Here is a 27,732-nt window from a genome sequence, read left to right on the forward strand (position 1 = left end):
ATTCTGGATCCAGAAAGCAAGTTCTACTTGGATCCTTGCCTCTTTACTTTCTGAATGAGCCTCGCATGAGGAATCTTATCAAAAGTCTCACTGAAAGCCATGTACACAACATCCAATGTTCTACCTTCATCAGTGTGTTTTGTTACATCCTCAAAGAATTCAATCAGGTTTGTAAGGCACGATCTGCCCTAGACAGAGCCATGCTGACTATCCCACATCAGATTATGCTTCTCCAAATGCTCATAAATCCTGCCTCTCAGGAGCTTCTCCAACAACTTGCCCTCCACTGAAGTAAGGACCACTGGTCTGTAATTTCCGGCTTATCTCTAATCCCTTTTTTGAAAAGGGAAAAATGTCTTCTGATCCTCTGGTACTTTTCCTCTCCCTATTGATGTGCAAAGATCATCGCCAGAGGTTCAGCAATTTCCTCCCTCACTTCCCACAGTATCCTGAGGTATATCTCAAGTTGACAACCCCCAACTTGTGTTGAAATTGGTAAAATTGTGATGCCAGAGCTCACATTCAGAGGAGATCATATAGAAACATGTAAAATTATGAAAGGAATAGATAAGATAGAGGCAGGAAAGTTGTTTCCACTGGTAGATGAGACTAGAACTAGAGGACATTGCCTCAAGATTTGGGGGAAATTGGGATGGAGATGAGGAGGAACTGCTTTTCCCAGCGGGTGGTGAATATGTGGATTTCTCTGCCCAATGAAGGAGTGGAGGCCACCTCAGTAAATATATTTAAGACAGGGTCGGATAGATTTTTGCATAGTTGGGGAATTAAGGGTTATGGGGAAAAGGCAGGTAGGTGGAGATGAGTCCATGGCCAGATCAGCCATGATCTTATTCAATGGCAGATCAGGCTCAAAGGGCCAGATGGCCGACTCCTGCTCCTATTTCTTATGTTCTCACCACAGACTGAAATCTCTCCTGAAATATTGTCCTTCACCCATTGATGTCTTTTGCAAATATTTTTACAGGTTTGAAATGGCAGAACACTTGTGTATGGGAATCTCAAACACAACAACACATCAGTTTTTCTGTCTGGATATTTAAGGAGCGACCAAATTTATTCTTTGCAACACCAGCACATCTGGTGTTGATTCTTGGACGTGAAGAAGTATCTCATCCCATCTGGTGATGTATTCTGTCTCTGAGATGAAGTTTTCTGTTTTTACTCTGTGTAATTCACTGGAACCGGGAGCTGAGAACACACCAGCATTTGTTCACTGGAGATCAGTTCTTCAACTGCATCAATCGTACAAGGCATTCAAACATCTGACTTTCTGAATTGCCAGAGAATTGTTCGCAGTGAGATATCATTCTCCTTCTCTCAGTGTGGGAAGAGATTCACTCACAGGCTACCCACAGACACGCCAGTGAGTTCACAGTGGGGAGAGGCCATTCACCCGCTCTGTGTGAGGGAGGGCAACCACTCAGTCATCCAGTCTGAAGACACATCAGCAAGTTCACACCATAGTGAGATGCTCCACCTGTTCTGCAAGCGGGAAGCCATTCTGTTATTGATGCTAAAGGTATATCAGAAAATACACCAGTGAGAGGGCATTGACCTGCTCGGACGGTGGGAAGGCACTCAATCACGCCACAGTGACACCAGTGAGTTCACACCGGGGAGAAGCCATTCACATGCTCTGAATGTGGGAAAGGATTCACTCAATCATCTCAACTGAATGAACACGAGCGAGTTCACACTGAAAAGATGCCGTTCACCTGCTCAGACTGTGGGAAGGGATTCACTCATTCGTCCACACTACATAGACACCAGCGAGTTCACACCGGGGAGAGGCCATTCACCTGCTCAGACTGTGGGAAAGGATTCATTCAGTCAAACGACCTGCTACAACATCAGTTAGTTCACACTGGGAAGAGACCATTCACCTGCTCAGACTGTGGGAAGGGATTCAATCAGCGTTCTCAACTCCAGACACACCAGCGACTTCACACTGGGGAGAGACCATTCATCTGCTCAGACTGTGGGAAGGGATTCATTCGCTTTTCCGCACTACAGAGTCATCGGCGGGTTCACACTAAGGAGAGGCTATTCACCTGCTCAGACTGTGGGAAGGGATTCACTCACTCGTCCAATCAACAGAGACACCAGCGAGTTCACACTGGGGAAAAGCCGTTCACTTGCTCTGAATGTGGGAAGGGATTTGCTCGGTCATCTGAACTGAAGGTACATCAGCGAGTTCACACCGGGGAGAAGCCATTCAGCTGCTCTGAATGTGGGAAAGGATTCATTCATTCATCTCAGCTCTTGAAACACCAGCAAATTCACACTGGGGTGAAACCATTCATCTGCTCTGAATGTGGGAAGGGATTCACTGATTCAGCTCATCTGAAAGAACATCAGTTTGTTCACACTGCAGAGAGACCGTTCACCTGCTCAGACTGTGGGAAAGGATTCATTTGGCATTCTCATCTGCTGACACACCAGTTAGATCACACTGGGGAGAAACCATTCACATGCTCCGAATGTGGGAAGGGATTCACTTGGCAATCTCAACTGAAGGAACATCAGCAAGTCCACACTGGGGAGAAGCCGTTCACTTGCTCTGAATGTGGAAAGGTATTTTCTCGGTCATCTCAACTGAAGATACATCAGCGAGTTCACACTGGGGAGAGGCCGTTCAGCTGCTCTGAATGTGGGAAAGGATTCATTTGTTCATCTCAGCTCTTGAAACACCAGCGAATTCACACTGGGGAGAAACCGTTCATCTGCTCACAATGTGGGAAGGGATTCACCTATTCAAGTCAGCTGAAAGAACATCAGTTTGTTCACACTGCAGAGAGGCCGTTCACCTGCTCAGACTGTGGGAAAGGATTCATTCGGCATTCTCAACTACTGACACACCAGTTAGATCACACTGGGGAGAAACCATTCATCTGCTCTGAATGTGGGAAGGGATTCACCCATTCAGCTCAACTGAAGGAACATCAGCGACTTCACACTGGGGAATGGCCATTCACTTGCTCAGTTTGTGGGAAGGGATTCACTCGGTCATCTCAACTGAAGGTGCATCAGCGATTCCACACTGGGGAGAAACCTTTCAGCTGCTCTGAATGTGGTAAAGGATTCACTCGGTCATGTCAACTGAAGCTACATCAGCGAGTTCACACTGGGGAGAAACCGTTCAGCTGCTCTGAATGTGGGAAAAGATTCACTGGGTCATCTCGACTGAAGGTACATCAGCGAGTTCACACTGGGGAGAGGCCATTCACGTGTTCTGAATGTGGGAAGGGATTCTTTGAGTCATCTCAACTCAAGAAACATCAGTTTGTTCACACTCGGGAGAGGCCATTCAGATGCTTTGAATGTGGGAAGGGTTTTGCTCGGTCATTTCAACTGAAGGTACATCAGCGAGATCACGCTGGGGAGAGACCATTCAGCTGCTCTGAATGTGGGAAGGGATTCACTTTGTCATCCAAACTTGTGTGGCACTACCGAATTCACACTAGGGAGAAACTCCTCACCTGCTCAGATCGTGGGAAGGAATTCACTCGGTCGTCTGAGTTTAAAATACATCAGCAAATTCACACTGGGGGATGCCACTCTCCTGTTCTGAATGTGGGAAAGGATTCACTCAGACATCCCAATTAAGACTATAAGATATAGGAGCAGAAGTCGGCCATTCGGCCTTTCGAGTCTGCTCCGCCATTCGGTCATGGGCTGATCCAATTCTTCCAGTCATCCCCACTCCCCTGCCTTCTCCCCATACCCTTTGATGGCCTGGCTAATCAAGAACCCATCTCTCTCTGGCTTAGATGCGCCAAAGGACTTGGCCTCCACAGTTGCTTGTGGCAACAAATTGCACAAATTTACCACCCTCTGACTAAAGTAAGTTCTCCTCATCTCTGTTCTAAATGGATATCCTCCAATCCTGAAGTTGTGCTCTCTTGTCATAGCCTCCCCGACACATTGGGAATAACTTTCCCATATCTACTCTGTTCAGAGCTTTTAACATTCAGAATGTTTCAATGAGATTCCGTCCACCCCCCACTGCCTCCCGGCCCCCACCATTCTCCTGAACTCCAGGGAATACAGCCCAAAAGAAGACAGATGCTTCTCGTATGGTAACCCTTTCATTCCTGGAATAATTCTTGTGAATCTTCTCTGAACCCTCTCCAATGTCAGTATATCCATTCTAAAATAAGGAGCCCAAAACTGCACACAATACTCCAAGTGTAGTCTCATGAGAGCCTTATAGAGCCTCAACATCACATCCCAGCTCTTATATTCTATACCTCGAGAAATTAATGCCACCATTGCATTCACCTTCTTCACCACCGACTCAGCCTGGAGGTTAACCTTTAGGGTATCCTGCACAAGGACTTCCAAGTTCCTTTCCATCTCTGCATTTTGAATTCTCTCCCAATCTAAATAATCGTCTGCCTGTTTATTTCTTTCACCAATATGCATGACCATACACTTTCCAACATTGTATTTCATTAACTACTTCTTGGCCCATTCCCTGAAACTATCTAAATCTCTCTGCCAGCACTCTGTTTCCTCAGCACTACCCGCTCCTCCACCTATCTTTGTATCGTCGGCAAATTTATCCACAAATCCATTAATCCAACAGTCCAAGTCATTGACATACATTGTAAAAAGCAGTGGTCTCAACATCGACCACAGTGGAACTCCAGTGGTAACCGGCAGCCAGCCAGAATAGGATCCCTTTATTCCCACTCTGTTTTCTGTTGATCAGCCAATGCTCCACCCATGCTAGTAAATTCCCTGTAATTCCATGGGATTTATCTTGCTAAGCAGCCTCATGTGCAGCACCTTTCAAAGGCCCCTGAAAATCCAAGTATACCACACCTACTGCATCTCCTTTGTCTACCCATCTTGTAATTTCCTCAAAGAATTGCAGTAGGTTAGTAAGGCAGGATTTTCCTTTCAAGAAACCACGCAGGCTTTGGCCTATCTTGTCATGTGCCTCCCAGTACTCCGTAATCTCATCCATAACAATCGATTCCAGCAACTTCCCAACCACTGAACTCAGGCTTTCAGGTCTGTAGTTTCTTTTCTGCTGCCTCCCACCCTTCTTAAATAGCGGAGTAACATTTGTAATTTTCCAGTCATCAGGTACTATGCCAGAATCTATCAGTTCTTGAAAGATCTTTAGTAATGCCTACAAAATCTCTCCAGCTATTTCCTTCAGAACCCGAAGGTGCATTCCATCAGATCCAGGAGATTTATCCACCCTCAGACCTTTAACCTTCCTGAGCACCTTCTCAGTTGTAACTTTCACTGCATGTGCTTCACTTTCCTGACACTCTTGAATGTCCGATATTCAGTACTGCAGATGCCTTCCACCGTGAAGAATCATGCAAAATACGCATTCAGTTCCTCTGCCAGCTCTGTGACTCCCATCACAATATCTCCCGTGTCATTTTCTATTGGTCGTTTATCTATTCTCAACTCTCTTTTACCCAATGGCAGCCATCCTTTAGCCAAGTTTCAGATTTGGCCACAACGTCATATTGCCAATCTAGCTGAATTTCAAGACCATCCACTTTATTTTTTATGCTGCGAGCATTCAAATACAGCACTGTGTGGTGCACCCTCTCCAAACCTGTCATGCTACGTTTTGGAGAACAGGAACCCCCGAACTTGCCGGAAAGTCTGAGGAATAGAAATGAAACTTAACTGAGAAGATGTTGGGACATGAAAATGCATTTTGGACTGATGAGGCTGATGTTTGTTACTCCAGGATTACTTACAACACTATTGGAGCGACCAAGGATACCCCTTTCTGAGAGAGGTCTCGCCGGTCATCCGGTATTGAATGAACTCCGCACGTATACACAGGGGAGAAACTGTACAACTGCTCAGACTGCGGGAAGGAATTCACTCAATCATCTCAACTGAATGAACATCAGCGAGTTCACACTGGGTAGAAGCCGTTCATCTGTTCCAACTGGGAATGAATTCACACTTTCATCTTGCCTGTCTACACACCAGACTGTTTTCAGCAGTGAGAGGACGTTGACCTGCTCAGACTGTGGGAAGACATTGACACACTCATCCACACTGCAGAGACAGTGGCGGGTTCACACTGTGGTGAGGGTGGTCACCTGCTCTGAATGTGGGATGGGTTTCAATCAGTCACTCATCCTTGTGTCACCCTGCCGGGCTTTGACCCATCATTAATCGGAGAGATCAGAAGCTTCAGAGGACGGAATTCACTCAAGTTGGCCAATTGAGCATTAAAGGCAGTGGTTTCAGGGCAGGTTATTTTTGAGCTTTCACCAGGGGCCAGTCAACAGTCGGGTTTGATTATCAAGAAGATGCCAACGTTAGGCAGCAGCAAATGGAGTGGCCGATGCTGGACTGGGCAGAGTTGGAGTAGAGACTTTGAGGCTTTACCTCTTTGAGGGTTCAGTCAGGACAGCCTTCGCACAGAGAAGGCAACATTACACTGGAGGTGGAAGTTTTTTTGCCCCCTTCCTCACATTTGCTCAGTTAGAACAGTCGAGATGCCAGGCAGGATAGTGGAAAGCTCCTCTTGCGGGATGTGGGAAGGCAGGAGACCCTCCTGTGTCCCCGATAACTACACCTGTGAGAAGGGCATCCAGCTTCAGCTCCGAATAATCCACATTAAGGAGTGGGAGCTGGAACTGGATGAACTCCAGATCATTCGAGAGGCCGGAGGGGTGATAGGTAGGACATATAGAGAGGTAGTTGTAACCAGGCTGTACGCCACAGGGAACTGAGTGACAGTCGCAAAGCGGAAGTGGGGGGTGGGGGAAGCAAGTGCAGTGTACCCCTGTGTCCACCCCCTGAACAACACATATATCACTTTGGTCACAGTTAAAGACGGTGGGATGACCTGGCCAAGGAAGGTCACAGCAGGAGGGTCTCTGGCACTTAGTCTGGCTCTGAGACTGAGAAGGGGAGGGTGGAGAAGAGGCGAGCTGTGGTCATTGGTGAATCATTAGCTAAGGGAACTTACTGGATGTTCTGTGGGTGGGAATGAGATTCCAGGATGGTATGTAGCTTCCTGTGTTCTCCAGGTCTGGGTTATCTCCAGCCGAGCACTCAGCTTTGCTCAGGAGGGTGAACAGTGAAGGTCGTGATCCATGTGGGTACCAATGATATGGGCTGGTAGAGTAACAAGGTTCTGCAAAGGGAGTTCAGGGAGTGAGGTGCTAAGTTAAAGGGCAGCTCGTCCAGGGCTGTGACCACAGGTCTGTCACCTTTGCCACATGCCAAGAATAGGAACATTATACAGTTTAACATGTGTCTAAGGATTTGGTGCAGGAGGGAGGGCATAATGTTATTGGATCATTTGAGCCCACAAGGATTACTGTATGTACAGGAGTTTGCATTGGTGTAGAGGGGACATGGTTGCTGGAGGGTGAAGTGGGCGGACAGGTCTCTCTCTCTCTGTCAGACACACACAAACATATGCAGTGGAGTGTGAGGGAGGGGAGTGAGGAGGGATAAGGGGAATGAGGAGGATGGTGTTAGGGCTCATTCACAAAGTCTCAGACTCACCCAACCGTCCCCCTCTGGAATTGGTCCCATTCCCTACCCCAGGCTGGGGGTGAGCATTGAGTTGCCTTGCCAACAAGAAACTGAATTGTTTGATAGCATCTGGTGAACATACTTTGATAATAAATTTACGTTGAACTTGAACATTGAAACGTATTGTTTTTAAAACTTGTACTGATGAGAAATGATCTCTGTGAAGATCCAGGAGTGGAAAATGAACCGGTGTTCAGCCCCACTGCTCCATGCCAGACAAGAACCCCTATCTGAGTCTGTCCCATCTGTCTGTGCTTGACACACCTCCCTCTAAAGTTTCCTTTTTCTGTACCTGTCCCAGTGTCTTTTATTTTCCTTCACAACCTCATTCTCCTGCCTTCACCCTTTAACCTTTGATGACTTTACTAATCAATGTATGTTTTATCTAAACAGGATGACTTGGCCTCTGAGCCGTCCGTGGCAATGAATTTCACAGGTTCCTCATCTGTCTAAATGCATGCTCTCTGGTATTTGACATTGTGACCCAGAAGATTAAAAATGGCAGTTATCTACTCTATCGAGATCTTTCGTTATCTGATCAACTTCTATCAGGTCACCCTGAGCTCCTCCACTCCAGAGAAAACAGCCCAAGTTTATCCGAACTCTCCTCAGACAGTAGCTCATGATTCCAATCCACACAACATCCTGGTGAACCTCTTCTGCAATCTCCTCATTGCTGCCCCAAACACCAGTGGTGTAATGGACTTCACGTAAGTAAATGGTGGATTGTTGATTAATAAGGGTGTCAAAGGTGACCGGTAGAAGGCAGCAGCGTGGGGTTCAGAGGGGACATCCAATAGCCGTGATCGAATGGTGGAGAAGATTCAGTGGACGGAATGGGTATTTCAGTTTCTACTGAATTGATGTATCGTGTTGAGATGGCGAAGCGGTGGGGAGTAAGGTGCGGGTGCGGGTAAGAGTGAGTGTCCAGGTAAGAGATGGTGTTAAGCACCTTTTCACCACGTCTGGTAACCAACAACAGTTAACTCAGAGTGGATCAATCATAAGTGCCTTTATGTTTATTTGCAGCAAGGGAAGACTAGCACTGCCCAGGTGCTGGTAATAGCTTTATCAAAAAGAGACAATACCATCACCCCTTTGGACACAAGTTCAAGGACAGGGTGCATTCTGTTGTCTGCTGAATCAACATTTGGCATTCTTCCAGTAACACAGCTGCGATTCTGCACTCAAGTGCTCAGGTACCATCAGCATCATGTTGCACCAAGATTATTAGCAAAGCACTCTGATGCAATACAGGTTCCATTTTGTTACGGAAAGAAATGCCATTTTGGTACAACAAGTGAAGTACGTTTCCCCAGTGGTGGAGAAGCATTCCTTCACACCCCCTTACGTCACTCCCCATTTCTGTTAACACCTCCGATCCTTGTGGCCCTCGGCCCCTGAGAAACCCTTATGTCACTCCCCATTTCTGTTAACACCTCCGATTCTTCACACCTCGCCCTCTGTGAAAACCCTTACATCACTGCCCATTTCTGTTAACACCTCCGATCCTTGCAGCCCTCACCATCTGTGAAAACCCTTCTTGCCCTACACACATCGTCATTTTGTAACCCCGCCTGACCCCTACACGATTTGCCATCCCTGTAAAGCCTCCACCATCCACACTGGCGCAATCAGCTGACAGCTGACCTGAGAAAGACACCCACCCTGGCAGGTAGCAGGGCTCACAAAACACACTCACACCAGCTGACATTTTTTATAACCCGACCGATATGCACTCTTATCTTGACTAAACCACTTCCTACCTTCCTATCTTTACCTCACCCCGCTCCCCCCACTGATCTCCCTCCTGGAACATATCCTTGCAATCGAGGGAAGTTCTACACGCTCCCATTTACTTCCTCCCTCAGCTCCATTCTGGCTGAGAAACAGTCCTTCCAGGTGAGGCAACATTTCAAAATCGGGTAAGAGTAGGATGATTCGGCAGATGAATGTGTGGCTGAGGAACTGGTGCAGGGGCATTGAAGCAGATCTCTGGGTCATTGGGATCTCTCCTGGGGATGGAATGATCTGTACAACAGGGACGGGTTGCACCTGAACCTGGAGGGGTCCAGTATGCTCATGGGCAGGTTTGTTACAGCTTGTGTTTAAAATAACTTGTCAGGGGGATGGGAACCGGAGTGTGAGTGCTGGGGATGAGGTAGTTGGTTGGCAACAGAGGTAGCGTACAGTGAGAGTAGCAGCAAGCGCCATGCTGCCTTCATGTTATGAGAGACGGCACACCACACGATCAGGTTTATCTCTGCCTGCTCATGCTGTTTCTATGCCTGATACGAGAACCTACACACTGAATGGAAGTTTCCTTCACTGTGCTATCAGAATTTGGAACAGCCTTCCAGATGCTGTGGTTGGAAACATCAGCGACGATGGGTTCCAAGTCTTCAAGAGTCGAGTGCACAAACACCTATCATCTCTGGGAGGGAAGGCACATGCTTCTTCATAAGATATGATGAAGGGGACCAGGATGGCAATGCTTGGCTGTTGGCAGGTAGGGTTAATACCTGACTTTCAAGAGCACTTTGAGTTTTGTTCCAGCTGGACTTAGTCCTTAAACTGCTAGAGAACAGTGCGTAAAGAACAGATGCTGTTTTCTCCCGGTCATGATTAGTTTTTAGTTCCAAGTGCTTCTGTCACGTTTTGTCACCCTGCAACCTTATTCTTCAATCTGTTTGAATAATGGAGGACAGCATGTGTATAAATGTCTCTCTCCAGCAGACTTCATGATGATCATCATGACTCCAGTATTTCTACTATTTTTTTTAAATGTTTCTTAATTGTACATATAATTTTTTTTGTGTTCTATCGCTGAGCAGCAGTGAACCGTCTGATTGGCCTATCAGAGTTCTCTTTGGGAACTAGTTGACTTGATCAGCATTTCTGATTCTGGCTATTGTTCACGATCACACGTGATAAAAAAAAATGCAGAGGCTGATATCAGGTGAAAATTGCAGTCAACGGAATGAGTTGCACCGTTAAAGTGAGACAACATCTATAAGGGTGATGAATGCAGGACTGAAGGAATGTGCGCAGTGTACAGAGTAACAGAGGTGAACTTTTAGCACAGTGTGATTTGAGTACATCTCCGTGTCGTGGCTGAAAGAAGATTACAACCCGGAGCTTAACGTCCAAGCAGACTCGTTGTATCTAAAGGACAGGTAAGTAGGCAAAGGGGGTGGGTGCCTCTGCTGGTAAATATGAAATCAAATCATTACAAAAAAAGGGGCGGCAAAGGATCAGAAGATGTAAAATCTCTGTAGGTAGAGCAAAGAATCATTAAGCGTAACAAGACCCTGCGATGATTTATATGCAGACCTCCAACCGTTGTAAGGATGTGGTCGACGAATTACAATTGGAGAGAAAATGCATGCCAAGAGGGCTATGTTAAGATAGTCATGGGGGATTACAATTAGGAAAATCAGGTTAGTGTTGATTACAGAGGGGGAAATTTGTAAAATGCCTTCGAGATGTCAGTTGAACACACTGGGGATCAGCTATTCTGGATTGTGTGTTGAGCGATGAACTGGAACTGAGCACTGACGAAATCTCAGAGCACACTCGATGGGCCGAATGGCCTGATTGTGCTGTATCATGTGGAGTTCCAGTCTAACAAACCCCTGCAATGCTGAGTGACCAGGGTTCAGTCCTGGGTGTGATGAACTGCTGCAATATCTGCAGAATCTGACATTAACAGTCCCTCGTCAACTCGCAACTGGATTTAGTCACCATCTGACAGTGACTGTAGGTCAGGGTAGGAGACTGGGAGAGAGACTACATCTGCTGTCCCGTCTGACAGTGACTGTAGGTCAGTGTAGGAGACAGGGGGAGAGACTACATCTGCTGTCCCGTCTGACAGTGACTGCAGGTCAGGGTAGGAGACAGGGGGAGAGACTGCATCTGCTGTCCCGTCTGACAGCGACTGTAGGTCAGGGTAGGAGACAGGGAGAGACTACATCTGCTGTCCCGTCTGACAGTGACTGTAGGTCAGGGTAGGAGACAGGGGGAGAGACTACATCTGCTGTCCCGTCTGACAGTGACTGTAGGTCAGGGTAGGAGACAGGGGGAGAGACTACATCTGCTGTCCTGTCTGACAGTGACTGTAGGTCAGGGTAGGAGACAGGGGGAGAGACTACATCTGCTGTCCCGTCTGACAGTGACTGTAGGTCAGGGTAGGAGACAGGGGGAGAGACTACATCTGCTGTCCCGTCTGACAGTGACTGTAGGTCAGGGTAGGAGACAGGGGGAGAGACTACATCTGCTGTCCCGTCTGACAGTGACTGCAGGTCAGGGTAGGAGACAGGGGGAGAGACTACATCTGCTGTCCCGTCTGACAGTGACTGTAGGTCAGGGTAGGAGACAGGGGGAGAGACTACATCTGCTGTCCCGTCTGACAGTGACTGTAGGTCAGGGTAGGAGACAGGGGGAGAGACTACATCTGCTGTCCCGTCTGACAGTGACTGTAGGTCAGGGTAGGAGACAGGGGGAGAGACTACATCTGCTGACCCGTCTGACAGTGACTGTAGGTCAGGGTAGGAGACAGGGGGAGAGACTACATCTGCTGTCCCGTCTGACAGTGACTGCAGGTCAGGGTAGGAGACAGGGGGAGAGACTACATCTGCTGTCCCGTCTGACAGTGACTGCAGGTCAGGGTAGGAGACAGGGGGAGAGACTACATCTGCTGTCCCGTCTGACAGTGACTGCAGGTCAGGGTAGGAGACAGGGGGAGAGACTACATCTGCTGACCCGTCTGACAGTGACTGTAGGTCAGGGTAGGAGACAGGGGGAGAGACTACATCTGCTGACCCGTCTGACAGTGACTGTAGGTCAGGGTAGGAGACAGAGGGAGAGACTACATCTGCTGACCCGTCTGACAGTGACTGTAGGTCAGGGTAGGAGACAGGGGGAGAGACTACATCTGCTGACCCGTCTGACAGTGACTGTAGGTCAGGGTAGGAGACAGGGGGAGAGACTACATCTGCTGTCCCGTCTGACAGTGACTGCAGGTCAGGGTAGGAGACAGGGGGAGAGACTACATCTGCTGTCCCGTCTGACAGTGACTGCAGGTCAGGGTAGGAGACAGGGGGAGAGACTACATCTGCTGACCCGTCTGACAGTGACTGTAGGTCAGGGTAGGAGACAGGGGGAGAGACTACATCTGCTGACCCGTCTGACAGTGACTGTAGGTCAGGGTAGGAGACAGGGGGAGAGACTACATCTGCTGTCCCGTCTGACAGTGACTGCAGGTCAGGGTAGGAGACAGGGAGAGACGACATATGCTGACCCTGTCGGTATCAGCCCCAGGTACTGAAGGCCTGTACAATCCTGTTCTCTGGTATTTTGCAGCACCATTACAATCTGAGACTGAGACAGGAAAAGATACCGGTGCTGGGGAAGACTTCCTCTTTGGTTCCTTTACCCAATATGGTGACTCCATCTGGACTTAATGACAACAGACCAATTGCCCTCATGTGATGAAGGTGATGCAGAGGCCGGTCCAGACTTACCTTGGACCCTCTACAGTTTCCCTACCAACCTGATGAGGGAGCGGATGATACCATCATCTCCCTGTTGCAGCGAGCTCACTCCCACCGGGATGATGCTGGTGGCATTGTGAGAGTCACTGTTTTTGATTTCTTTAATGCCTTCAATACAATCCAGCCACGTCGTCTGAGCAAGGATGGGCGTAGTCAAATTCACTGTCTCCAGGATTACTGTCTTCCTGACAGATAGACCCAGTTTGTACCGCTGGGTGGTTCTGTGCCTGAGGTGGAGGTGAGTGACACTGGAGCCCCACAAGGGACTGTCCTGTCTCCGTTTCTGTTCACACTGAACACCTCAGACTTTCAGTACAACTCTGAGTCTGGCCACCTAAAGATGTTCTCTGATGACTCTGCCGTAGTTGGGTGCATCAGAGATGGGCAGGACTCGGGGTACAGAGGGCTGGTTTAACAGGATTGTGGAATAGTGAGGGAAGAATCAACTGCTCCTGAACGAGGTCAAAACCAGGGAAATGGTGATAGATTTTACGAGGAAGAGGACTGTGATGAGTCCTGTATACATTCTGGGAGAAGTTGTTGCGATGGTGGAGGAGGCAAATACCTGGGTGTTCGCCTCGGCAAGAGACATGACTGCAAAACCAACACCAAGACTGTTTAAAAGAAGGGGATGAGCAGACTCTATTTTCTAAGGAAGCCGAGATCCTTGAACACGTGAGGCAGGATGTCGCAGATCTTTTACCAGTCTGTTGTAGCGAGTGCAGTCTTCTTCGCTGCTTTACGTTGGGAAAGACTAAATAAACTCATCAGAAAGGTTGGATCCATCCTTGGCCACAACCCGGGCTCTTTCGAGTTAGTGGTGGAGTGGATGTCACTGATCAAACTGTTATCGATTATGGACAATCCGGAACATCCTCTCCATGACCTACTGAATAGGCAGCAAAGCCCCCGACCCCTTTTCAACAAACTCACTCAGCTCCGCCCTCACAAGGATCGTAACAAAAATCTTCTGCGACAGGTGGACACACATCATAGTTCAATAGTTTCTGCATTGTTGTTTCATACATTATTATTGCTCACTGATACAGTGTTATTGTGTTTATTATTATTCTGTAGTTTATTTTCAGTAAAGTCTGTCCGCTGCTTGCTGTGCTTTTAGATGTTGCTGCTGAAACGAATGAATTTCCCACTCGGAATCAATAGAGTATTTATTATTATTATTATTATTATTATTATTCTCCAGCCCTTTATCTCTCAACAATCAACTTCCCAGCTCTTTACTTCACTCCTCCCCCTCTCCCGGTTTACCCTATCACCTCACCTGCCCCACATTCTGACTCCCTCCCTTCCTTTCCAGTGCTGAAGAAGGGTCTGGGTCTGAAAGGCCGACTGTTCACTTCTCTCCATAGTTGCCGTCTGTCTCCCTGACTTTCCCCCAGCATTTTCCGTCTGTTGTTTTGGATTTCGGCATCTGCAGATTTCCTTCTGTTTGCTCACACGCGCATGCGCAGAGGTATGAGGTAATCCCAAATGTCACGCATGCGCTCAGCAGACGAGAGGCTCACAAAGACCGGCCGCAGGTAGGAGGGGTCTCCGGTGTGGAATTAATCAGCGGCGTCTGAAACGTGATTGACGGGCTATTACTGTGAGCTCCTGGTGCACTGGTCCTGCACCCCAGGACAGCCCCGGTCCGTTCCCTCTTTCTCAGCCCCACGATCCGTACCCAGTGCCGCCAGGCTTTCGGCCGATGAGCGGTGGGCCGCCGCCGTTTCGGCGGCGCATGCGCATCGCTCTGTTGTTCGGTGGCTGACAGACAGGTTTCTGGGTCGTGGGGACTTCTGGGTAAAGAGGCAGCCATGGATGACACTACCAAGCATTGTTCCCGTGCAGTCGAAGGAAATGGGAGCGAATGTATCTCCCAAACACTGCCGTGTTTCAGCTATGTAAATCCAAGGATTTGTAAGTCGGAACAAAAATATAGTTCCCAGTTAATCTCTGTTGAAGAGTTCACCTTCCAGTCAGTGAAAATGTCAATTTGAGCTGTATGGAAATAAAACCTTCCGTCAGCTTTAGTTCTCTCTGAGTAAATAGCGATATGAAACACCTTTGCCTCGATGACAAGTGACTTGTGGCTTTTACATCACAAAAGTGCCGCAGTCCAATGAGAATAGCCACTGCCCTCCACTTTATATTCATTGGCATTGCCATCGATGGGTTCATCACTGTCAATCAGCTGGTGGGAGGGTATCTGAGTAATTAGTAAATCTCCAAGACCATACATGTAGAAACAAGTGTTCTTTGTTGTCTTGTGGAACATGACCAGAACTTGAAATAATACCAAAGGACAGAGGCATATTGAGCCAAGTCTTAGGTTGATTGAAGTCAGAAATAGCGCATTCTCACACAGACGGGAATACAGTCAGAGAATTTGATGGTCAGTCAGAATGTCTGATCCGTGCCTTGTTCGAAGATGATTGTATATAGAAACATAGAAATCTACAATATATTACAGGCCCTTCGGCCCACAGTGTTGTGCCGTCCATGTAACCTATTCTAGAAACTGCTTGGATTCCCCAACCACATTGCACTCTGTTTTCCTGAGCTCCATGTACATATCTAACAGTCTCTCAAAAGACTCCATGGTATCTGCCTCTACCATCATCGCTGGCAGTGCATTCCATGCACCTACTACTCTCTGTGTGAAAAACCTCCCTCTGACATCCCCTTTGACCCTGCTTCCAAGCACCTTAAAACTATGCCCCTCGTGTTTGCCATTTCAGCCCGAGGAAAAAACCCTCTGGTTATCCACATGATCAATGCCTTTCATCATCTTATACACATCTGTCAGGTCACCTCTCATCTTCCGTCGCTCCAAAGTTCACTCAACCTATTCTCATAAGGCATGTTCTCCATTCCATGTAACATCCTTGTAAATCTCCTCTGCAGTCTTTCTGTAGTATCCACATCCTTCCTGTAATGAGGTAACTGAACTCAAGACTCTAAGTGGGTTTAAAGAAGGTCTTATATAGCTGTAACATTACCTCACCGATCTTGAACTCAGTTCCATGGTTGATGAAGGCCTTTTTAACAACATTGTCAATCAGTGCTGCAGCTTTGAGTGTAAAATTGACATAGACCACAAGATCTCGCTGATCCTCCACATTCCCAATAGTCCCAACATAATATTGTGTTCTGTCTTCAGATTTGATGTACCGAAATAAGCCACAGCACAGTTAACTGGGTTGAACTCCATCTGCCAGTTCTGCATCCTATCTGCGTCCTGCTGTAACCTCTGGAGAACTGTCCACACTCTTCACAACATCCTCAACTTTTGTGTCATCAGCACCCTTCTACTTCCTCATCAAGATCATTTATAAACATCACAAAGAGAAGGAGTCTCAGAACACATCCCTGCAGAACACCACTGGTCACCGTCCTCCATGCAGTATACAAACCATCTACAACCACCTCTGGCTTCTGTGGCCAAGCCAATTCTGGATCCACAAAGCAAGGTCTACTTGGATCCTTGCCTCATTACTTTCTGAATGAGCCTCACATGAGGAATCTTATCAAAAGTCTCACTGAAAGCCATGTACACTACATCCAGTGCTCTACCTTCATCAGTGTGTTTTGTTACATCCTCAAAGAACTCAATCAGGTTCGTAAGGCATGATCTGCCCTAGACAGAGCCATGCTGACTATCCCACATCAGATTATGCTTCTACAAATGCTCATAAATCCTGCCTCTCAGGAGCTTCTCCAACAACTTGCCCTGCACTGAAGTAAGAACCACTGGTCTGTAATTTTCTGGCTGAGCTCTACTCCCTTTTTTGAAAAGGGAAAAATGTCTTCGAACCCTCTATCACTTTTCCTCTCCCTATTGATATGCAAAGATCATCGCCAGAGGCTCAGCAATTTCCTCCCTCACTTCCCACAGTATCCTGGGGTATATCTCAAGTTGAGTACCCCCAACTTGTGTTGAAATTGGTAAAATTGTGACGCCAGAGCTCACATTCAGAGGAAATCATAGAGAAACATGTAAAATTATGGAAGGAATAGATAAGATAAAGGCAGGAAAGTTGTTTCCCCTGGTAGGTGAGACGAGAACTAGAGGACATTGCCTCAAAATTCGGGTAAATTGGGATGGAGATGAGGAGGAACTGCTTTTCCCAGAGAGTGGTGGATCTGTGGATTTCTCTGCCCAATGAGGGAGTGGAGGCTTCCTCAGTAAATATATTTAAGACAAGATTGGATAGATTTTTGCATAGTTGGGGAATTAAGGGTTATGGGGAGAAGGCAGTCGGTGGAGATGAGTCCATGGCCAGATCAGCCATGATCTTATTCAATGGCAGATCAGGCTCTAAGGGCCAGATGGCCAACTCCTGCTACTATTTCTTTTGTTCTGATGTTCTCACCACAGACTAAAACCTCTCCTGAAATATTGTCCTTCACCAATTGATGTCTTTTGCAAATATTTTTACAGGTTTGAAATTGCAGAGCACTTGTGTACGGGAATCTTAAACACAACAAAACATCAGTTTTTCTGTCTCTGTCTGGATATTTAAGGAGTAACCAAATATTTTCTTTGCAACGCCAACACATCTGTTGTCGATCCTTGGAGATGAAGAAGTATCTCATCCCAGCTGGTAAATGTATTCTGTCTCTGAAATAAAGTTTTCTGTTTTAACTCTGTGTAATTCACTGGAACCGGGAGCTGAGAACACACCAGGATTTGTTCACTGGAGATCAGTTCTCAACTGCACTGATTGTACAAGGCATTCAAACGTCTGACTTTCTGAATTGCCAGAGAATTGATCATAGTGAGATATCATTCTCCTTCTCTCAGTGTGGGAAGAGATTCACTCACAGGCTACCCGCAGACACGCCAGTGAGTTCACAGTGGGGAGAGGCCATTCACCCACTCTGTGTGAGGGAGGGGAACCACTCAGTCATCCAGTAATAAAGATACATCAGCAAGTTCACACCATAGTGAGATGCTCCACCTGTTCTGACTGTGGGAAGCCATTCTGTTATTGATGCTAAAGGTATATCAGAAAATTCACCAGTGAGAGGAAATTGACCTGCTCGGACGGTGGGAAGACATTCACACACTCAACCACAACACAGTGACACCAGTGAGTTCACACTGGGGAGAAGCCATTCACCTGCTCTGAATGTGGGAAAGGGTTCAGTCAGTCATCTCAAATGAACGAACACCAGCGAGTTCACACTGAAAAGATGCCGTTCACCTGCTCAGACTGTGGGAAGGGCTTCACTCACTCCTCCAAACTACAGAGACACCAGCGAGTTCACACTGGGGAGAAGCCATTCACCTGCTCAGACTGTGGGAAGGGATTCGCTCAATTGTCCAACCTACAGACCCACCAGCGAGTTCACACTGGGGAGAAGCCATTCACCTGCTCAGACTGTGGGAGAGGATTCATTCAGTCAAATCACCTGCTACAACATCAGTTAGTTCACACTGGGGAGAGACCATTCACTTGTTCAGACTGTGGGAAGAGATTCCTTCAGTCATCTGACCTACTGACACACCAGCGAGTTCACACTGGGGAGAGGCCATTCACCTGCTCTAAATGTGGAAAGGTATTTGCTCGGTCATCTGTACTGAAGGAGCATCAGCGAAGTTCACACCGGGGAGAAGCCGTTCACTTGCTCTGAATGTGGAAAGGTATTTGCTCGGTCATCTCAGCTCTTGAGACACCAGCAAATCCACTCTGGGGTGAAACCATTCCTCTGCTCAGAATGTGGGAAGGGATTCACCGATGCAGCTCAGCTGAAAGATCATCAGTTTGTTCACACTGTGGAGAGGCCATTCACCTGCTCAGACTGTGGGAAAGGATTCACTCGCCGTTCTCGACTACTGACACACCAGTTAGATCACACTGGGGAGAAACCATTCATCTGCTCAGAATGTGGGAAGAGATTCACCCATTCCGCTCAACTGAAGGAACATCAGCGACTTCACACTGGGGAATGGCCATTCACCTGCTCTGAATGTGGGAAGGGATTCGCTTGGTCATCTCGACTGAAGGTGCATCAGCGAGTTCACACTGGGGAGAAACCTTTCAGCTGCTCTGAATGTGGGAAGGGATTCACTCAGTCATCCAAACTTGTGAGCCACTACCAAATTCACACTGGGGAGAAACCGTTCACCTGATCAGATTGTGGGAAGGAATTCACTCGGTCATCTGAGTTTAAAATACATCAGCGAATTCACACTGGGGGATGCCATTCTCCTGTTCTGAATGTGGGAATGGATTCACTCAGTCAACTCAATTAAGACTGTAAGATATAGGATCAGAAGTCGGCCATTCGGCCTTTCGAGGCTGCTCCGCCATTTAGTCATGGGCTGATCCAATTCTCCAGTCATCCCCACTCCCCTGCCTTCTCCCCATACCCTTTGATTCTCTGGCTAATCAAGAACCTATCTCTCTCTCTGTCTTAAATGCACCCAATGACTTGGCCTCCACAATTGCATGTGGCAACAAATTCCACAAATTTACCACCCGCTGACTAAAGTAAGTTCTCCTCATCTCTTTTCGAAATGGTTGTCCTTCGATCCTGAAATTGTGCTCTCTTGTCCTAGACTCACCTACGATGGGAAATAACTTTCGCATATCTAAGCTGTTCAGAGCTTTTAAAATTCAGAATGTTTCAATGAGATTCCCCTCACGTACCCTCCCCCCCATTCCCCTGAACTCCAGGGAATACAGCCCAAGAGAAGCCAGATGCTTCTCGTATGTGTAACGCGCTGTAAGGTTTCACTGCTAATGTAATGGCTTCTTTGTAATGTTCACTGCTGAAGTAACAGTTTCTCTGTAGCAGCAATGTTCTTGTTATGGCTGGCGATAACAGGACTGTGGGATGCATGTCAGCCAATCAGGATTTTGTTGCTCTGTCTCGTGAATCTGGGAGCAGTGGATTTTGCCAGAGACAGAGATGGAGAGAGAAGACGCGAATGGAGAGATTTGCTGGACTGCCGGACAGGGTGGACTGGAGCGAGGGTCCAAAGGGCAGTGACGATCGGAGGAGGCCGATGGGGACCGATCGGCCTATCAGTGAGCTTCAGTTTTGCGCACAGACTGTTTAATAAGATTGGGCCCTTTTTTCAATTTTGTTTCTCTACTAACCATACAGTCAAAGTAAGAGTTATAAAGCTTAATCATTTAATCGCAAAGTGTGTTCTGTTTGTTATTTCTGGGCACTGATTTGTAACAGGTCACACATCGAGCAGTATCCACCCAAACGAGATTTCTTCAGTTTGGCCGGGCAGGGGGTTATCACCCCCTAGATTAAGCCGCTAGGCAAAGCGAGATTTAGAATTGTGGGGGCTACGTTCGGGATTGATTCTGTTGGATGCTGTGTAATTACCCTGAGAAATGAACCCGTGGGGCAGATATTTGTGCTCCGGATGAATTGTTAATTCCACTGTTAAGTTCTGTTGAAGTTGCGATTGTGAGCGGAGCCTTGGTAAAATGGCGGATACAGCTTTTGTCTTCATGCAGACCAGCGCGGAGGTAGCTGGCGGCGGAGATTTCAAAAACAGGGTTCTATCATTTCTGAGGAGTGAGGGGAAAGAGTGGTCGGAGTTGGAAGGTCTAATTAGTCCACGTCCCCTGGTGAAGAGTGAGAATTCTGAGGTTGTATCCGCCCTTACTTCACTGGCGAATAAATGGAAAATTCAGATGCCAAGTCCCAGCTATGGCAGGCTCCACCTATTCTCTGGAATAACACCCACACCTAAAGGAGAGGAGGAGTATGAGACGTGGGCGGAACGGAGCTCTCAGTTGTTAGATGAGTGGCAGTGCTCGGATGATGAAAAGCGACAGTGATTGGTTGAAAGTTTGAATGGGCGGGCCGTTGACGAGAGAGCTGTTAGGTTACATTATCCCATAGAGACAGCGGTCAATTATCAACAAGCACTGGGCAATGATTTTGATCCGACTGGAAGCCCAGTGGAGCTCCTGGTGGGGTTTCAAAACATGCATCAGGAGAAGGGGGAGAAGCTCGCTGCCTTTATTTTGCGGCTACAGAGGCAGCTAAATTGCTTACGGCGCAGAGAAGTCATTCAGGGTACTGAGGTGGATCAGTTAAGAATGGACCATATAGCCAGGGGTGCCCTGTCCCATGATCTGATTGTGTGGGGTCTCTGACAGTCTCGCAAGACGCGCCCCCTCCATCTTTTGTTGAGCTGATCAGAGAGTTACGGGAAGAGGAGAACGCGGCGGGAGCGTGGGATGACTCAGTCAGCAGGGTATAGTCCTCGGTAGTGTCCCCTACGGTGAAGTGACCACAGATAGCCTACCCCGCGGAGCAGTAGAAGAGATTCTGGCAGAGTTGAGAACGGAGATACGTCGGTTGTTATCAGCGGGTGTGACCCCCACCCCACCATATGATGGAGCTGATGGTGGGGTGCAGATCCCGCAAGGGGATGAACAATGCGGAGGGCTGCTGGCAGCAGTTGTCACGCCAGAAGGGGAATGAGCCCCCGGGTACCTCAGCGGGGAGAGTCGTTGGGAAAACCTAGAGGGGACCCAGTGAGGGAATGGCCTGGTATCTCTGGGGGAACACATTCCCAGCAATGTACGAAGGAATTCCCGAAAGCAAAAGACCCTATTCCTGAAGGCTTAGTGGGACCACACTCCAGTGTGTCGCTATTGATAGAGGGTACCTTCGCTAAAACCATACTCGACACGGTGTCGCAGGTCACGTTACTGTACCATTCGTTTTACAACCGGTATCTGAAGCATTTACCCTTGACATCATTCAGTGCACTGGAGATTTGGGGTCTCAGTGCTGGTGATTATCCATACGACGGTTATTTGTCAGTGAAACTGGAGTTCTCGGAGGCCGATGTGGGAGTGTCTGAGGGTCTTGATACAGTGGTGCTGGTTTCCCTGTTGAGAAGAGCTGCGTTTCAATTCTGGTGGGGACCAACATCCCTCTGGTGAGGAGGCTCATGGGGGCCTGTAAGGAGAAGGCGAGGGAGAGATCTTTGGGGACCCTGTCCGTGCACCCAGTGTTTCAAGGTGATTTTGAGGAAGTGCGTGGCAGCATTGGGCTGGATACCAAATTTAAACGAGGGACCGTGTGGTTCACCCAGTCGAAGCCAATGGTGATACGGCCCGGGGAGGTAGCGAGTGTGATGGAGACCCACCATATTTCCTGGAGGGCCTGAGGGCGAACCCCTCTTAGTGGACGCTCTGGAGAACCACAAGGGGGTGTTGGGATTTCCGGCTGGGGTGCTGGTGAGGCCCGAATTGCAGAAGCCCTCGGTTGTACAGGCGAGCAAGATGGCAGTGATCGTCAGGAACACTACGAAGAGGGAGGTCACCTTCAAGCGGGGGATGCCCCTGGCGCATTTGTTCCCGGTGACGGTAATGCTTAGCGCCCCCGTGAGGCACTCCGGGGAAAAGCTATTGGAAAAGCGGGGAAAGTTGACCCCTGAGTCATTCAACTTCGGGGTCTCCCCGGTGCCGTCGGGTTGGAAAAGGAGGCTGGCAGAGAAGATGTTGAGATTGGAAGGTGTATTTTCCATTGGCGAGTTTGATGTTGGTTGTTCCAAGAGCACTCGTCACACTACCCGGGTGACCGAGGATACCCCGTTTAGAGAGAGATCACGGCGACTAGCCCCTGCAGACGTGGAAGACATGCGGCAGCATTTGTGTAAGTTGAAGGAAGCTGGAATCATCACTGAGTCCCAAAGCCCCTATGCGTCCCCAATAGTAGTGGCCCGGAAGAAGAATGGGAAGGTACACATGTGTGTGGACTATAAGACTCTGAACAGGCGCACCGTCCCTGACCAGTATGCCGTCCCGAGGCTCGAAGACGCGCTGGCCTGTCTGAGTGGTGCGAAGTGGTTTAGTGTGCTGGATTTGAGGAGTGGATAGTACCAGATCCCCATGAGTGAGGCCGACAAATAGAAGACGACACTTATATCTCCCTTGGGATTCTTGCAGTTTGAAAGGATGCCCCAGGGCATATCGGGAGCCCCTACGAACTTCCAGCGGATCATGGAGAAGACGGTTCGGTATATGAACTTGCTTGAGGTGTTCATGTATTTGGATGACTTCACAGTATTTGGATCCACCTTGGAAGAACATGAAGCGAGGCTACTGAAGGTGCTCGGCTTCCTGAAAGCTGCAGGGTTAAAACTTTCCCTGTCTGTTATCTAAGTCGGACACATAATCTCACAAATGGAGTAGCTGCAGACCCGGCTAAGATAGAAGCGGTGACCACCTGGCCAAGGCCCCAGACTGTGAGCGCCCTGCGCTCGTTCCTGGGGTTCTGTGGTTATTATCGGAGATTCCTGACGGGCTACGCCAAAGTGAGTCACCCCTTGAATCAGCTTCTGTGTGGTTACCCTCCCGTGGGGAAGTAAGGGAGAGGGAAAAAGGACAGGAGGGTGGAGAATATCTAAACCTGTCAAGAGACTTTTGGACAGAGGTGGATGATTTCAGCCTGAAGTACCGGCCGGTGAGCCGGAATTTCGATGCGGCTGCTTTGTCCCGACAGGTACATGAGGGACTGGACAGGGTCGAGGAGTGGGAGAGCGTTCCTGCCCCTGGGGTGACGGCCATGAGACAGTCTGCCATCACCGTGAAGGCAGAGGAAAAGGAGCGGCAGGATGGAGAAGTGGATCAATGGAGGGCTTCCGATGACGCCATAGCCCAGGTTTACTGTAACCTGACTGCTGCCGGAATTGAGTTCTGGGGAAGTGGCAGCTGCTCAGCGGGATGACCCGGACATTGACACTAGTTGGTCTGCGGTAGAAAATTGAGACATCGCTCGGACGGAGAAGAGGAAACACACTTCGGTGCCTCCATTACTGAAAGAGTGGCCTCGATTAGAGTTGAAGAGCCAGATCTTATCCCGGGTCACGTCATGACCGGTCTGACCCCGGCGTTGCCAGCTGGTTCTGCTTGAGAAGTATCGGAGGATTAGGTTGAAGTCACTTCATGATGATTCTGGACATTCGGGGGCGGAAAAGATCTATCGATTGCTCAGAGACCGGTTTTGCCTGCCCCGAATGAAGTCGGAGGTTGAAGAATACTGCAAGTCGTGCATTCGTTGCTTACGCCGGAAGACACTGCCTACGTGGGCAGCTCCTTTGTCCCACTTACAGAGTGCAGGGCCCCTGGACCTGGTGTGTGGATCTCCTGTCCATAGAACCCGATGCCAGCAACACGGCGAATGTCTTAGTCATCACTGACCACCACACCAGATATGCTCAGGCTTTTCCTAACGAGGACCAGAGGGCGACTACGGTGGCAAAAGTGTTATGGGAGAAGTATTTCGTTCATTATGGCCTTCCCAGGCAGATACATAGTGACCAGGGAACCGGACTTCGAGAGCAGACTCATCTATGAGTTACTGGGCATGCTCGGAGTTGAGAAATCGAGGACCGCGCTCTATCACGGGCAGGGCGATCCCCAGCCTGAGGGGTTTACTAGGACCTTGCTAGACGTACTCGGGACCATGGAGGTCAGCAAGAAGAGCAGGTGGAGTCAACATATTGAGATCTGGTTCACTGTTACAACTGTACACGAAATGAAGCTACTGGGTACCTGTTGTTTGAGCACGAGGCGAGTTTGCCCATTGACCCTTGTTTTGGTACTGATGAGGGTGACTTACCACCGAAGCCCTATCTGAAGTGTTTGTGTGATATGAGGAGTGAGCTCAAAAGCGCTTATGAATTGGCTCGGGCTGCAGCCGCCAAGCAGAATCGAGGAAATAAGAGGAGGTATGATCAGAAAGTGAGGTTCTCCCAACTCCTACCGGGAGACCGAGTCCTCATAAGGAATTTGGGGCTACCTGGAAAGTACAAGTTAGCTGACGCTGGGCGGCCACACCCTATGTGGTGGAGAGTCAGATGCGGAACCTACCAGTTTTCCGGGTGAGACCAGAGGAGGGGAAGGGGCCTGTCAAGATTCTCCATCGGAACCACCTGCTGCCCCTGGGACAAGAGGTGCAGGTTGACCCAGAGCCCGACTTGGAGCCGACGCCTAGTAAGAGGACTCTGCGAAAACGCAGGGCGACTGCATGGCCCACGGGCCGGGCCGCGCCCATGAGAGGGAAGCTGAATCGGAGGATGATGATCTGGATGTGAGGTACATGCTGCCTTTCGCTAACTCCCCATTGATTGAGGAAGAAAGCCCTGGCCTGAGTCTCACTGAGTCAGGTGAGGTGGCGGGGGTGGGTGAGTTGTGGGCAGCCTGGTTTACAGCAGGACATTGAAGGAGAGAAAGCGGGGCCTGGACACGGGGCAGAGGGCTCCGGGTTGCGGGGGTGGGGGTGGGGGAGAACTCGGCAAGCAGACACGAAGTATCACCAGCAGCGTCTGAGTCTGAAGATTTAGGTGAGCGTGTACGGATGTTTCAGAGAATTAGTAAACCACCGGATAGGTTGACCTATGCAGCGCCTGGGGAACAGTGCGTGACCTCTGCTGTTGTGGCGAGCTATCTCACTGACTTTGCATCTGAATTGGACTTTGTGTTTGTAGGAGGGGTTGGCGAACTATCTCAACGTCATGAGGACATGACTAAATTTGGTGGGGGGTGGAGTGTAACGCGCTGTAAGGGTTCACTGCTATGTAATGTTTCTTTTTGCAATGTTCACTGCTGAAGGAATGGTTTCTCTGTAGCAGCAATGTTTTGGTTATGGGCGGAGATAACCAGACTGTTGATGCATGTTAGCAAATCAGGATTTCGTTGCCCTGTCTTGTGATTCTGGAAGTAGTTGCTTTTGCGGGCTTTTTCGAGAAGGAGAGAGACAGAGATGAAGAGAGAAGACGAGAACGGAGAAATGTGGTAGATCGCCGGAAGGGGTCGTCTCCGAGCGGGGGCCCAAAGGAGGAGATCGATGGTGGAAGAAGAACAACTGAACTGCGTGAGCTCCAACTTCGTGTGCACATGACTGTTCAATGAGATTGGTGCCTTATTTTTATTTAATATATTTTTTCTCTTCTGACCATGTAGTCAAAGTAATAGTTACAAAGCTTAATCGATTAACCGCATATTATGTACTGTTTGTTATTTCGGGATACTGATTTATAACAGGGGACACATCACGCAGCATCCACCCAAACAAGATTTATTAAGTTTGGCCGGGCTGGGGGATTATCACCCCCTGATTAATCCTGGAAGAAGCGCGTGTTACAATACATTTTCCTTCCATTTATAAAATAGTTAACCCTTTCATTTCTTCTTCTATGCACTTCCCGACACTGTGCACCATCTGCCAATTTTTCCCCACACTCCTAAAATACTGATTCAGTCCGCCATTCCGTTTGCCCCCATTACTAATTCTCGTTTACCCACGGCCGGAAATTCACCGTCTCCTCCCTTTAACACGTTAAGTAGCTGAAGAAACTTTTGGTGTCCTCTTTTATATGACTGTCTAGCTTAAATTCGTATTCCATCTTTACGTTCTTAATGACTTTTTAGTTGACTTCTTTTGGTTTTCATAAGCTTCCAAATTGTCTAACTTCCCACAATTTTTTTACTCAATTATATCGCCTCTCTTAGGCATTGACATTCCTGCAAAATTATTCTTCTTTTGTGATGTATTTATCCCGTGCCTTCAGAATTGCTTCCGGAAATTCCAGCCTTTGCTGCTCTGCCGTTGTCCCTGCCAGTGTTCTTTTCCGATTAATTCTGACCAATTGTAATTGTCTCTGTGATTACCGTTACTCTGCTGTAATACCAGCACATCTGATTTTCGCTTCTCCTTCTCAAACCTCAGGGTGAACTCAGAAACATTCTGCTCATTTGCCCCGAAAGGTGGTTTTGCTTTCAAGTTTCCAGTCAGTTTCGCTTCATTGCCCCACACCCAGTGCAGGAGAGCAGATCCTCCAGTGGGTTCAAACGTCAGCTGCCTTGAAAAGCGATCGCGAAGGCACTCTGGAAATTCCCCGACCTGGAATCCAGGATTAAACTGATTTTTCCCATCTACATGCACATTTAAATCCCCCATGACCATTCTACCATTTCCCTTTCGGTAAACATTCACTATTTCCCGTTGTAATTTGTAGGTCACATCCTTACTGCGGTTGCATGGTCTGTAAAGGGTCTTTTCACCTTGTAGTTCCTCAGCTCTTTCCACAATGAGTCAACACCTTCCGCCCCTATATCACCTCTTTCTAATGATTTTATTTTGTTTGTTTGTTTGTTTGTTTTTTTTAACAAACAGAGCTACGCCACCACCTCTGCCTTCCAGCCTGTTTATTCCATACTATATGTATCCTTGGATACTAATCTCCCAGCTACAATCTGCTTTCAGCTACTGGCGTCAGTCATTCCCAGTAGCAGAAGCGGTCATTAAGATGGGGCGGCTTTTCAACAATTAAAAAAAAACAGTGTTTATCCATACCCCGCCCTATATTTTCACGTTAGCCCGTTATTCATGTGAAAGTTGGAGACTAGAGAACTGGCAGTGGATTAGCCACCCAGTATCACACCAGCCCTACAGTTGTCTGGGGACGTCAGACTGTGAGGTACTGAGCAGGAAAGGGAATAGATAGACATATCCACAGACCAAATGCTGGGCGGCATTCTGGAGCACTACATTGATTGGCATATGGCGGGACACCGAGTTTATGAGTCGCCATGACGGTGTTTTACTCCCTCACGTCCACGCC

The 27,732-nt window shown here is 48.3% G+C and overlaps 1 protein-coding gene across 5 annotated transcripts in view; it reads left to right on the forward strand.

Moving 5' to 3' along the window:
- LOC134341876 (zinc finger protein 420-like) overlaps positions 1–27,732 on the forward strand; it is a 54,310-nt gene that overhangs the window by 17,482 nt on the left and 9,096 nt on the right. For 2 of the 5 annotated variants that reach the window (XM_063039811.1, XM_063039810.1), the window contains 3 exons: positions 986–8,270; positions 9,901–10,069; positions 17,557–17,691. In XM_063039811.1, the coding sequence (XP_062895881.1) occupies positions 1,726–3,627 (1,902 nt within the window). In that variant the 5' untranslated portion in view covers positions 986–1,725 and the 3' untranslated portion in view covers positions 3,628–8,270; positions 9,901–10,069; positions 17,557–17,691. Of the gene's footprint in view, positions 1–985; positions 8,271–9,900; positions 10,070–17,556; positions 17,692–27,732 lie in introns of those variants that run through there. The other 3 variants (XM_063039812.1, XM_063039813.1, XM_063039814.1) reach the window with 2 other exon arrangements.

The sequence above is a fragment of the Mobula hypostoma genome, unplaced genomic scaffold, assembly GCF_963921235.1.
Source record: "Mobula hypostoma unplaced genomic scaffold, sMobHyp1.1 scaffold_192, whole genome shotgun sequence".
Lineage (NCBI taxonomy): Eukaryota > Metazoa > Chordata > Chondrichthyes > Myliobatiformes > Myliobatidae > Mobula > Mobula hypostoma.